This window comes from Coturnix japonica, chromosome 19 (assembly GCF_054131305.1).
Source record: "Coturnix japonica strain WE chromosome 19, WE-NBRP24, whole genome shotgun sequence".
Classification (NCBI taxonomy): Eukaryota; Metazoa; Chordata; class Aves; order Galliformes; family Phasianidae; genus Coturnix; species Coturnix japonica.
Window position 1 is genome coordinate 11084268 of NC_140681.1, and position 13143 is coordinate 11097410.

Below are 13143 nucleotides of genomic sequence, written 5' to 3' on the forward strand. Positions count from 1 at the left end.
GGTTTGCGGTAAGGCAATTAGAGCAGTTCGGGCAGGTCGATGTCCCACATCCCTCCATACCCAGCACTGAGCAGCACGACGCTGCCAGCCCACCCCACCCAGGGAAGAACCTCCAACAGACGGGGCTGAGAAAAGCCAGCAAAAAGCGTTTTTTATTGCAATCATAAAACTCGATACCTTAACGCGGTGGAGAAGGAAGTGAACGGCGGCGATTTCTCTTACCACGTCACAAGGCAGCGCTGGGGGCGGCTGGGACAGCGGCGGGGGAAGCGATGCATGGCGTGAGAGCAGCCAAGCGGCGATGACCAGCATCAGGGGCAGGAGAACGGGAGGCTGTGCTGAGCCTGGGGGCAGCCAGGGGCTGATGTTTCCTTCCCAGGGTGGGCAGAGGGGATGGGGGTGTTTTCTTGCAAGCTCCCCCCCTTTCCCCCTCTACCACCTCCCTGGTAGCACCTCCCATCCGTCTGCTGTTTTGTTTTAAAGCAAAAAAAACTTCAACATAAGAGACTGAATTTCCAGGGGGCGGGTGAGGCTCCGACAGCCCAACCACCCCCACAAAGCCAAAGGTGAGACGGCAAAGGGAGGAGGTGGGAGGGGATGAGGGCTGAGCACCCCCCATCCCAGAGCAGCCCCGCAATGCTGCGCTTCCCCCAGAGCACAGGGAGGAGAATGCTGCTTCCCCAGCACCCCAATTCCAGGTAACTACACACATCCTAACACTACATAGCTCTCCACATCCATTCAGCCCCGACAGCCTCACTCTGCTATGGCTTTTGCAGCAGCAGCAATTTCTGGTTTTCAAACACCGTAGAGATCTGCACCAAAACAAGTAACTAACTAACAGGTTTCCTTTTGTTCCAACGACTCCTATCTAAGCTCAGCCCGTCCGCGTGCTACTGACAGAATGCAGTCTACACCTGGAACAAAAATAAGATTAAGAACGTGACCCAAAAAAGAGTTGAGGTTTACGGCGTATAGTTTAAAAAGACATAAAAACACGATACAAGGAGGAAGAGTCAGACGCAAAGCTTAGTGACCAAAGGCATTCAATCAAGGTGTAAGGTTATACAATGAGTGTAGTGGACTATCAGGAAAAGCTCCGTACAAAGTCATGTGCACTCTTCTTGAAGCTGAGATTCTGGATTCCTCCATGTGCCAAACCTGTTTGGGGAGAGGAGAGGCACCGTGACACAGGCAGCCAAAGGGACCGGTGCAGGAAGGAACATGGTCATAAAGGGGTTATCCCACCCCTTTGCTCAAAGCAGAAGTCAAATTCTGCTGATGTGGGGAGCAAGGCACCATCCTGCCCATCACAGAACCCATACAGTAAGAGCAGCGTGGAGGACTGAGGCACATCCAACCAGCACTGTGCCATCTCTGTGGCAAGCTCTGCTTCTATCCCACAGCAACCCCCAAGCCTCCAAAACCAGCCCACAGCCAGAAAGCTGCTCTCCATGCCGCTAACACCTCCATCCCACCTCCCCCCAAGGCAGACTGCAGGAGCTTGAGCCTCCCCCACCCCCTATAACTCCCCCTCCTTACCCGAGGTCAGGGCGTTGGGGTGGGTCATTCCAATTTCATGAGCTCCACGTCAAAGATTAGAGTGGCATTTGGTGGGATGATCCCTGGGTGGCCAGTGGAGCCATAGGCATAATCTGGGGAGATGGTCATCTTCGCCCTCTGACCAACGCTCATCTGGGAGGAGGAAGGAAGGTGAGGATGTGAGATGCACGCAAACACCTGGTGAGTGACAGCAGGAGAAACGCAGAGCTGTCCCTACTCGTTTCCCAATGATGGAATGGAGCGGAGACCAATGCTGGGCACAAGCAGAGGGGACTGATGAGAGGGAAAGACAGGCAGCAGAGGCTGGAAAAAGGAGCAGGGATGCTGCAGAGGGAGCAGAGCTGACGATGTCCTTCATGCAACCATTTCCAAAGTGCACCAGGCTGCTCACTGCAGACAGCAGCATCCCTGTGCTGCAGCGTGGGTGCAGACTCCCAGCAGCACAAAGCCCACTGCAGTCACACATCCCCCCACCCTCCTCCCCTTGGGCCCACAGCCACCTCCAGCAGGAGCAGGGGGCCTGAGCTCCCCACGGCGCTCACTCAGAGGTGACTCAGTAGAGAAATGTCAGCTCTGAGTCACCAACGTGCTGTAGGTGTTGCACGGCCCGGCCCTGCTCCGTTCCTGCCATCTGGCAGGTGGTAATGCAGAAGGTGATATTCACACCCACGCCTCCCATGATGGAGGGGGTGGAAAGCTGAAGGGCTGCACGCCGTGATTTCTGCCCACATCCCCACAGATCCCCATAAGCGAGAAGGATGCCGGGCACCTGAGCGACTCCTTCCTCCCAGCCGCGGATCACCTCCTGTTTGCCCATCACAAACTTGAAGGGTTTGTTCCTGTCGCGGGAGGAATCAAACTTCTTGCCATCCTCCAGCATACCTGGGGAACAGAAAGGGGAAGGAGGAGTGAGGCTCGTGTCATGGGATCAGGTTGTTACCCAGCAGGTGTGACGGTCACCGTGGGAAGCTCACATGGCCCTGAGTCAGTAGGATTTCCCAGCTACTTTGGGGAAACACCGGCACAGTGGGGGAGCTTCCCCTCCAGCACCTCCTGCTGCAGAGAGCAGGGCAGGAGCAGCCCTTGGGTGGGCAGCATTGCTCCTCCCAGCTGCAGGAATCACCGCATCCCTGCTCTGTGCTGTTTGCATGCAAAGAAACCCTCCTGAAGGCAATGGCAGAGGACAGCCAGCAGACAGGGGACACCTCTCCTATCCCAGAGCACCAGCATTCTGCATGGCAGCGTATGAGCCAGGGCTGGTTTCTGTCCTCGAGCACAAAATGCAGTCAGTGCTGCTGGCTTCCAGCCTGCCCATACCCAGCCATGAGCCAAAGTGCCCCGGAGTGATGGTGCCAAGTAGGGGCCACACCTGCCCAGGGCAGCCCCCATCCCACAGCACACACCACGTAGCGCAGGCACAGCGGCATCGATACCCACAGGGCTAAATATAACCCTCCAGCACGAGCGAGGAGGAATTTCCTCCCTTCTCCATGGTCCCTCCCTTGCTCCCTGCGTGACCTTCTTGGGGAATCTCACTGCTGGAGCTGCCTTATAGGAGCAGCGACGTTACTGGGAGCACAGCCCTGCTGGGAGCTGTGCTGTACCTGGGGATTTGCCCACCCAATGCACAAAGCCTGACAACAGGCACAGGCAGCAGAGTGGCCGTGGTTAATGAACAGCACCAGAGGGTTTGTAATTTCAGAGCAACTGCTGCACACAGTTCTCCTTTCTCCACTTCCCCCAAAAGCCCAAGAACTTGTTTTTCTGGTTGGAAAACTCTCTGGTCTGGAAAAAACAAACCCGTTGCCCCGTCCAGCAGCACATGGGCAGCGGTGGTTTTCCCTGAGCAGGGTGCAGCATCACTGCCCAGGGGCAAGGGAAAACACAGAGCACGGGATGCAGCAGCCAGGCTCGTGCTGCGGTGAGCAAGGTGCATGGACAGCAGCAGGCGTGGTGAGATGATGAATGGGAGGTGTGGGAAACACACAATCTCCATGAGAGCAACAAGTACCAGAGCACTGAGCAGTGCCCATGCAGTCACCATCACCCCATGGGCCCAGCATTGCACCACGGAAGGCTCAGATCACACCACAAAGCACAGCAGTGCTGCCAGCAATAGCACGGGGCAGCCAGACTTGCTTGCACATAGAACGGGGCCACTGTCCCATTTCTTTTGGGGAGCAGAACAAAGCTTTTAATCTCACAGAAAGCAAAAATCTCCCCTGCAGGGCCCCCAGCACCGAACATCAGCACCAGCTCAGCTGGTCACCCTGCAGCTCTGGACTTTGGAACAGCAAATCTGGGGTTTTCCTCATTTCCCCCTTCCAGGATAAAGCTCTTGGTGCTGGGCCTGCTCCCAGCCCTGCCTGGCACCAGGACAGCAGCAGCAGGGATGTAGGCAAGGGAAGGACAGTGGATGCAGGCAGCCCCACAAGCAGGGCTGCAATAAAGCAAGGCAGTGCAGCAGAGGTCTGCCCCACCAAGGGCAGAGGTTGTGGCCATGGTTTCTGCAATTTGACTTAGATGAAAACAAACCATGGTGTGCTGCTGCTACCACAGTGTGCGGGGAAAACAGAGGCCACCCCCTCCCCAAACCCCTTCCACACTCTGGCAGCTCACCCAGCATGCAGCCATGGGATGCCGTGCAGCTCAGCAATGCAACAGAGAAATAAAAAGCTCTGAGGCTTTTGAGATGGCATCTTCATCTCTGCAACTTCCTCTGCCAGAGAGGCTCCCAGGAGACTTCTCCAGCCTTGGACAAGTAGAAGCAACCATTTCCTCCTCCCTGCCATCCCCAAGCAAGGAGATAACAAGACCTTAAAGCTATTAGTCAGGCAAAGCATCCTCTGGCTAGAGGCAGAGCTCCAGACACTGCAAACAGCCGGAGGCCAGGAGCAGCCGCCAGCCCAGGGCACATCCCAGCTTGTCTGAGCTCCGTGCAGGGCAGCATGGAAATGGGAGACCCTGCAGCACAGCCACCCCACTGCCAGCAGCTCCTGGCACTCAGAAATACAGACATCAGGGTGTCTTGGAAAAAAACAAAGTGAGGGGAGTGGCAGGGCCTTGTCATTCCATGGCAGCACGATACAGGAGATGAGGGGCTCTAGAGAGCATCCCCAGCTCCATTTGGGGCTGGCAGCAGGGCTATGCCAGGTCTCTGCCACACTTGGCAGGCAGTGGCTGGGAGATGTCGGCTGCAATGCACGACTTGGCGGCGATCCCCTTCCTGGGCAGGGACAGCAGAAAGCAGGGACACGGGGGCAGCCCCACAGCCAATCTCCTTCCATCCAGCCCTCGAGATGCAGGCACAGAGCAGGCAGACCCCTCTGCTGCAGACGGAGGAAGGGATGGGATTCAAAACCCTTCCCACTGAGGGTTCTGCTGAGCACCACAGGACACGAGTGCATGCACAGCATGGGGTTGGGTGCTAGGGGAGCTGGTGCTGAGCTCTCACCCAACTGCTCAGCCGTTGCACAGTCGGTAGGAGAGGAAACATCTTGCAACCACATACGAGCGTGGCAGCATCTAGAGAGCAATGCAAGGTGCTGCACAGACAGCAGGAAGAGTCTGTGCTGTGCCTAGCCATGGCTGAGGCTGTGCTCAGCTGCACAGCGACGTGCAGGTGCTGGGGGAAGAGTCCTGCCTGTCACTGCACTCATTCTGCCAAAGGAAGTCAGAGTTCTCCAGCATCTCTCCTTGCACTGCGTCACATCAGACCTGCTCCAGTCCTGGTCACTGCTACTGGTCACACAAGGAGCAACTCTGCATGGTTCCCCACAGCCCACCCACCCGCTGCTCCCACCATTAAGGAGGATGTGGTCTCAGTCCTGGCTGTGATGGGGGGTGAACAAGAACAAACCCCCTGCTCCAAGCTGGCTACGCAGCCCCAGGAGCCCGACGTACACAGCATCAGGGCTGCTATCCACAATCAATGCACTTCTGCACTCCGAAGCCATCCTCGCATCGCTCTGAGCATTGCTGAATACGTAAGAGGACTTTACCCTTGATTTAGTTTCCTTAAGAGCCTTTTCCATCAGACCTCACATCAAAGCCTTTTCCCAACGCCCCACTGCGCCAGCTCTCCAGCAGAGCTCCTCCATCCCCCTGCGGGCTCAGATCCTGCTGGGAGCACGGCACACCCAAAGCACTGCCAAGGATTCTCTCCCTGCCTGACCTGGGAGCAAAGGAGAAGATTGCCCCCAAATCCCCCCTACGTGTCTCTGTTGCCACTGGGAAAATCCCAGCGTGAGCGATCGATGGCTCCCAAGCAGCAGCCTGGAGGATGCTGTGCTCTCTACCATCTTCCCCAAGCATTGCCCTCTTGTGCTCCCATAACAGGGCTGTCTGCCCATCCATCCCTCTGTCTGTCCACCCCTTGCAGTGCTGGGCTGACACGGCTGCTCTCACTAATGTTGGGTAGCACTGCAGTGGGGCAGATGAGCTGCACGGGGGTAGGACATGTGGGCTGTGGGGCAAGGGGAGAGCAATCCAGCACCTGCTCTATGCCTGTTGTAACAAGGCAAGCAGACATGGAGCACCTGAGGAGGAAAGGATCCTCAGGGCGAGATAAGCAAAATGGATTTTGATCAAGTGACTGCAAATCTATAGCTCGCTGAGAGCTGAGCTGCTGTGTGCCCATGAGAGCTCACAAACTGGGGCTGGATTTCTCCAGCACTGGGTTTCGGCACAGAGCAAACTGCAGCCAGGGGGCTGAATGGCACATGGGGTTCACGATGGAGCCCCTGAGCCCAGCACTGTTACTGCTGTCACTGCACTGCGTTCAATGAACAAGCCTCGGGGCTGGGGGAAATTAATGCTTTCTTGTATTTTTTTTTTTTGCTAGAGCAAAACTCCCCTCTCTGCTCCCAGCAAAAGCAGGGGAGCTGGGCCCATGGGCATTAGGTGTGAACTGCTGGGGGGGGCTTTGATTTCAACTGCCTGATAACACAGAGTAGATGAGGGCTGTGGGCAGGGGGAGGTGGGGGGGGAGACACTAAAGGCCAAAAGGAGACAATAACAACAACAAACAATATCAAAATAAATCAGAGAACCACTCCCAAGCCCAGCTTGTTACTCGCTGCTGCCAGGAAGGGTCTGGCAGGAGGCAGGTCCTGCACTGCCCTTCACCCTCCCACTCCAAAAGCAAATTGGGGGGGGGCAGGAAATCAGCCCCAGCGACCCCCCCCAACAGCTGCAATGGGGCAAGGAGCGGCTGTGCCCCTGTGCTGGGGGGGGAGCAGGGCTGGAGCTGCAGGGCTGGCAGCAGCAGGGCTGGCCCACTGAGAGCCACTTGACTGCCTGCCAGCATCCCTTTGTTCTTCCCCCAGCAGAGGAAACGGGGCTGCCGGCAGAGGAGGTGGCCGGGAGAGAGTGAGCAGCTTCCTCTCCTCCAGAGCAGGGAATTAAAAGGGATAGGGATGGGGAAGGGAAGAAGGGAAGGAAAGGGGGGGGTTGGGAGGGAGGAGAAGCAGATGGGCTGGAGGGAGAGCTCAGACAGCGCTGCGGGAGAGGGGCTTTGGGGGCTCCTGAACAGGCTGCCAGCTCAGCCCGTGCTGCTGGTAATGGGGACAGGCAGGTCAGTGCTGGGTCCTGGTGGGCTGAGCTGGAGGGGGGGCTGGTGTGTGTGTGTGTGTGTGTGTATGTGTATGTGTGTGTGTGTGTGTATGTGTGTGAGCCCCTCGCGGAGCCCTGCGGGCATTTTTCACGCTCAGAGCACACAACGTGCCGAACTAACGTCACCCACCTGGCTGCTGCGGGCGGCTCGGAGCACGTCGGGGTAGGGCTGCGGGGTGGGGAGCCCCGCAATGGCAGCCTCAGCAGCAGCCACCGAGCGGGGGGCACGGGGCTGGGGGGCTTCTCTGCCGCCCCCTCCTCAATGGGGCTATAGGAGGGTCCCAGCGGGGCTCTCTCAGCCCGGCTCCTCCCGCTGAGGGTCGGACACGGGGGGTGGGGGGGGTTCAGCCCGCTGGTCCAGGCCGAGCCGCGGGACCCCCACCCCAACGCGGGGAGGCGCTGGCCCCGCACCGACCCTCGGTATCGCCCCGGGGTTAAGCAAGGCCCGGCCCTACACCCCCCGCCCGTGTCCCCGCAGGCCGCACCGCTGCGTTGGGGCAGATCCCGCCCCGCCTCCCGGTACCGGCCCGGCCCCGCCCCGCACTCACCCGTGTAATGAACCACGCACGTCTGGCCGCGTTTGGGGAACGTCCGCCCTGCGGGAAGATGCGAATCATCAGCGGAACGGAACCGAGAGCAGCACCGGGGGGAGGAGGGGATGGGGTAAGAGGGGGGGGATAAAGAGAGAAGGGGCTTGGGGCGCGGCTCACCGTCTCCGGGGGCGATGGTCTCCACGTGCACGCCCATGTCGCCGGTGCCGCCGGTGCCGGTCCGTGCGCGGCCGCAGCGCCCGCAACCCGACGGAGGAGGAGGAGGAGGAGGATGGAGGATGGAGGAGGGGCCACGTGTGCGCAGCCTCCGCCGCCATCGAGCCCGCCCCGCCCCACAACGCCATCTTGCCCCGCTCCCCCCTCCCGCACCGCCATAAAAGCTCGGCTGGTCTGCGTTAAAATGGGATGCTGAAAAGGGCGGATAATGGGCTGAAGCGGACCTTAATTGCTTCTGCTCCTTGCCTGTATGCTTTATACTGAAGTGAACCGTGCATCATGTGGGGTTTTGTTTCCTGCTCTGGGATATATCGTTATTTCTTGCGTTATTCTGCGGTGCTTTGTGTGGTCTGGTTCCATCAATAGAGGAAGTGCACGAGGCCTGGGGTGGGAGGAAATGAAGGGAGAGGAGATGGGCCCTGCAGGCATCATGGAGTCATAGGGCAGCCCCAGCTGGAAGGGCCCTATAAGGATCACTGCATCCAATACATGGCATTGCTGCCCCTCACATCCACCACGGCTGGATCAAGGCTCAAGGTTTGCATTAATTCAGTGCACAACCAGAGGCTGATTTGCTCAGATCCTGCCAGTGTGCACCAGGCTGCAGAGCTGCAAGGTCAAGCAGCGGTCATGCACTGCTCCAGCCCTAAAAATAACCAGCTTCATCGAGGCCGAGCACAGCGATGCTGCCTGCAGCAATGGACAGTCCCTCCTCTCCTCCCCTCGCTGTTGCCAGGAGAGATGTGAGGGTGCTGAGATCCAGCTTGTACTGATGTGTGGTTGTTCCTCCCCAGCTGTAAGACCTTATTGAACCTCATCAGGTTCCTCTCTGCTCAGCTCTCATCCTACCCAGCCCTCACTGAATGGCAGCACAACCTTCTGCTGAGTCAAACTGCAATATCCAGCATCCAGGGCATCCCTATGGACCAGCTGGGACAATACAAGGAACATTTCAGTGCACCGATGGCAAAACCTCTATTTGACTTGGCTGCAATTGGCTTTAGCAAACACTGTACCAAGCCTCAAGCATCTGGCAAACAACCAAAAGCGACCTCCATGCAGGGGCCCAGCTCCTTCCTGCACACACACACACACAGGGAGCAGTGCTGGTGTGCCCTGCTCGTCCTGCCCTGTCCCTGCCCTGCAGAGCTCCATCCCCATCGTGCAGCATTAACCTTGCACCGCTGGTGGAGCACATTGGAGTATTGTTTGTTCCATTTCTAAAATTACCAAAGCTTTTCTCTGGGTTTGGTGGCGGCTTTTGTTCCCTGGATGCTCGCAGCAGGTACAGCAGAGTTCAGCACATCTCTGCCCCTTCCATTGGAAAGTCGGCAACAGCAGCACAATGCAGAGCCGTGCTGTGTGTTCTGAGCCTGAGTCACACACCGTTACACACCCCCACAGTCCTGCTGAGAGCTGTGTGGGTGCAGGGCTGAGCGAGCACGTGGAGAACACGTTGCTGTGAGGATGCAGCACCCTGGGATGCAGACCTTACCCTGCTGTACCCTGCAGCACGGCTCCCCTGTGCAGTGCAGCACCTTTGTGCCCACCTGGAAGCACGGCTGTGTTGTTTGGGTGTTCCTTGCCCCAAGCGCTGAGCAGAGCAGGAGGAGGTTTGACAAGGGAAGGTGCAACGAGGTTGGAAAGCAGGGTGCATGCAGTGGTGCAGGACAACAGCTTGTGGGCTTTCTGCAGCTGCATGGAGAAACGCAGTATGCTGCAAACATCAGGACCAGGTCCAGTGCTTCATCCCTGACCGCAGGCTGCTGTCACATTGATATCTTCAGGGTATTGGTCAGCCAAGCTCCAAACCACCCCACCAACCATATGGAGCCAAATGTGGGCATGGAGGGCAGCTGGAGCCACCAGGGAGCAAGGCAAGGTGGGGGTTCTGCTCAGTGTAGCTGCTCCTCATCCCCAGAGGCTGCAGGAAGAACAGGAGCCCCACTCTGGCTTCTTACCGGGGGCTGTGGAATCCTTGTCCCCTGCTTTGCCCTCTCCTTAATGGGTGCAAGGCACGGTACTGCCCATACCCAGTCACAGAGCAGGAGGTGTGGGATGCATTTCCCACTTTCTCTATTAAGCAAGATCCGTAATTATAAACCTCTTTCAGTTGGTGAGACCTCCCATCGCAGCGCAGACCCCACGCAGTGTGTTTGAGCCCAGTCACGAGTCATTTGCCATTCTGAGCCCCCTTCCACAGCCCGCGGAGCCCAGCAGTCTCCACGGCACAGCCACAAATTGCTCTTCCATTAGGAGCAGCAGGAGCCCAGCCGCTGCGTGGGAGCAGTTCCCAAGGCAGCAATGCTCCCACCACGCAGCTCCCAGCAAGCAAAGGCACAAAGCAGCTGGAGGAGGCACATGGCAATGGGCTGACACTGAGGGGCACACGTGGTCTCATCGCTTTGCTCCTTAATAAAGGGCCTTTAGGTTGGAATCCATCACTGCATGTCAGAGCACCGCACCATCCCGGATTACCTGGGAGCATTCAACCTGTGCTGCATCCCAGCGCTGTTTAAAGTGCGTCATGTCCTGCTCAACATCCCCTCGGCCATTGGGGGTTAATGAAGAAATCCTGCATTTCACAGGCTGAGTCAGAACGCGGTTCAGGAGCCGCAGCACGACTGAGTCAGCAGCAGCATCTCTTTGCACTGCGATTTTACTGACATCTCCCATCACAAATATCGGTCACACTGGACCGCAGCCAGCTCAGTGGGAACCAAATCCTTGTTGTCTCCCACCAGCGTATCTAAGCACGTATCTCCATAAAGAAGCAAAATACATCTCTCTGCACCCAAGACGAAAGGGGAAGCTCAGAAGGAAACATAAAACCTTGGGTTTCAGTTTTTTTCTGGGTCATTTTGTACCCACTCAGCACGCTGTGCTGCACTTGGCCAGGCACGAAGCACCTTTTGAGACTGCACTCAGCATTCAGCCCTCCGGCTCTTTGGCACTCATTTACTCTCCAGGTACAAATAGCTGCATTTTCTGTGGATGCACTAGAAAATCAACAGCTGACCAACAGCCACTTCCCAAAGCAGCTGTATCTATTGCTCCACGGCTGACTCAGAGCACGATTCTCTCCAGCGCAGGAAAAGCTTTTATTTGTTCTCTGCTCACCTCCTCCTCAAACCCTTTTATTTTGCACTGCCTCGTTCAAGCAGCCAACGTTCCCCATGAGGTCTAGACAGGATGTCCCGATGGCTGCAGCAGCGCGGGGAGCGCGCATCCTGCTCTGTGTGAGCTCAGCCTGCTGCCAGGGGGACGGCTGGCAGCCAACTGCTAAAGCAGGATGGCAACGAGCTTTCTAAGAACGCTGCACAAGATCTAACCAAAGCAGCACATTGAGGAGCAAGAGGACGATGCTTCTTCTGTCTCTATGCTGATCTTATGCTAACGGTTGCTTAGGAATAGGTAGGAAGAGAACGCAGCAGTGCTGTGCCTATCCCCATTATTCTGTTTTGTGAATGCTCTTTGCAAAAGGCTCAGAGAAACCAAAGCTCTGCAAGCTAAGAAACAATGTCACGTTGGAAATTACCACAAAGGAAAGTTCCTTTCCTGAGAACCCCATTCCCCACTGCAGAAACACAAGGTCTTATCTCTCAAAGCAGCCCAAGGCCCAGGAATGCTTCAAGCAGCTCCAGTGCGAGCCATCAGCTTCCTGCAGGGCACTATGGCCAACAGAGGAAGGCAGCCCTACTGAAATAACATGCAAAGCCTGCAGTTGGGAATTCTTTGGCAGGGAAGTCAATGGCAGCAGTTGGATGCGTTCCACTGACAAGTGCTCTGTGTGTGTCATCCCCCCCCACAGCTGCTCACCCCATTGCACAGCTGCTCTTCTGGGGGGTACAGAGCTGCAGCCATCACCACGTGACACCGGACAGGAGAAGGGCTGCTGCCTCTGTAAGCCAGCAGACGTTAATGTCATGAAGGATAATGAAAGATACCTGAATAAATAAGAATATGGAATCTATTGAGGTTGGAAATGGCCTCTCAGATCCCCTCTCTCTGTGCCCACTGTCCCTCAGTGCCACATCTCCACAGTTCTGGAGCTCACCTGGATGGTGCCATGTGTTTGAGGTACAAGCACCAGTGTGAGCACCCAGGTTGATAGGAAAAGTAACCTTGCTGTGCTATGAAATCTGCCCTTTGAAATCCCTGAACTCCAGCAGTAAGCATTCTGGCTCACCAACAGACAGGAGACCATTTGCAGGCAGTATAGGATTGCACCATCTCTCTTTCCAAACTCAGCAATGAGACACAGGCCTGCTGCTGCCCCAAGGCAGGTATCACAGCCTTCCCCCATGGCAGTGGGCTTTAAAGAAAGCCCTTTACATCACCCTTTATGTGACTGCAGCACCAATCCCCTAAGCCTGTTCTCCACGGTAACTACATTCAAGAAACATCAGCTCAAGGTCCTTGTTCTTGATAACAAAGGATGGAAAGCAGCGCTGCTTTCAAAGGAAAGCACGTCCCAATTGAACATCTGAAATCAACCCAGGAGCACCTGACATCCTTTTAATCACAGCTCCAAATAAACGCAGCTGTGAATGGTTCAACCACACAAGGCAGGAACACAGCAGTACCTGCACCTAGATATGGGTATGCCTACAGCAGAGCAATCCCTGAGCACAACCTCTGGGTCTGCTCCACATTTCCTGCCAGGAAACACCCGAGAGTGAACTCAGTGTTGCTGTAGGCAGGCAGAGTTCCTAGGAAGTTGTACAAAAGGGCTTCGGAGGGGAAATGCAATCAGAAGGCATTAATGTGGGACTTGGCAACGCAGACACGTGTAAAGGAAGAGGAGGAAACAACAAACTACGTAGGATGGGGAAGAACAAAACAGAAGGAAGTGCTACCGATAGCGGTGTGGGGAAGGGAAAGTTGCTGAAACACACTGAGTTCTGCAGAAAACTCAGTTACAGAGAAGCTACAGTCAGAGCACAGTCATAAAGCTGAGCTGTGACTTACATGGCAATTGAAAAGAAGCACATTTTCATGTGAAATGCACAGCTCTGCCTCAACAGCAGCACTGCCACCATCTGGCCCCGGGGGAAAAGGCTCCGCTGGGCCGGGAGCCCTCTGGGGAGCTGCACGTTGGATGTTCGGAACGGTTTCTTCTCCAAAAAGAACACAGAACAACCCCAAGGCTTGTAATCTCATGTAGCTGAAGGCATCTCCGCACTGGGAAGGCTGCTAG

At 56.4% G+C, this 13143-nt stretch overlaps 1 protein-coding gene across 1 annotated transcript; it reads right to left on the minus strand.

Annotated features, from left to right (window-relative positions):
- Positions 1-126: 126 nt before the first annotated feature.
- On the minus strand, positions 127-7985 carry FKBP1A (FKBP prolyl isomerase 1A). The gene is made up of 5 exons (XM_015882002.2): positions 7887-7985; positions 7725-7772; positions 2333-2445; positions 1543-1695; positions 127-1161 (listed from the first exon to the last, which is right to left on the minus strand). The coding sequence occupies exons 1-4, from the start codon at positions 7921-7923 to the stop codon at positions 1567-1569; spliced, it is 327 nt and encodes a 108-aa protein (XP_015737488.2). The 5' UTR covers positions 7924-7985; the 3' UTR covers positions 127-1161; positions 1543-1566.
- Positions 7986-13143: the final 5158 nt, after the last annotated feature.

Bases quoted from the DNA above. Each gene is read 5' to 3' on its own strand.
- FKBP1A (XM_015882002.2), bottom strand. From the start codon at position 7,923: ATGGGCGTGCACGTGGAGACCATCGCCCCCGGAGACG. The intron at 2,446-7,724 runs GTGAGTGCGGGG...TCTGTTCCCCAG, and splicing joins GTGCGTGGTTCATTACACGG to GTATGCTGGAGGATGGCAAG. The intron at 1,696-2,332 runs GTGCCCGGCATC...TCCTCCTCCCAG, and splicing joins GGGAGGAAGGAGTCGCTCAG to ATGAGCGTTGGTCAGAGGGC.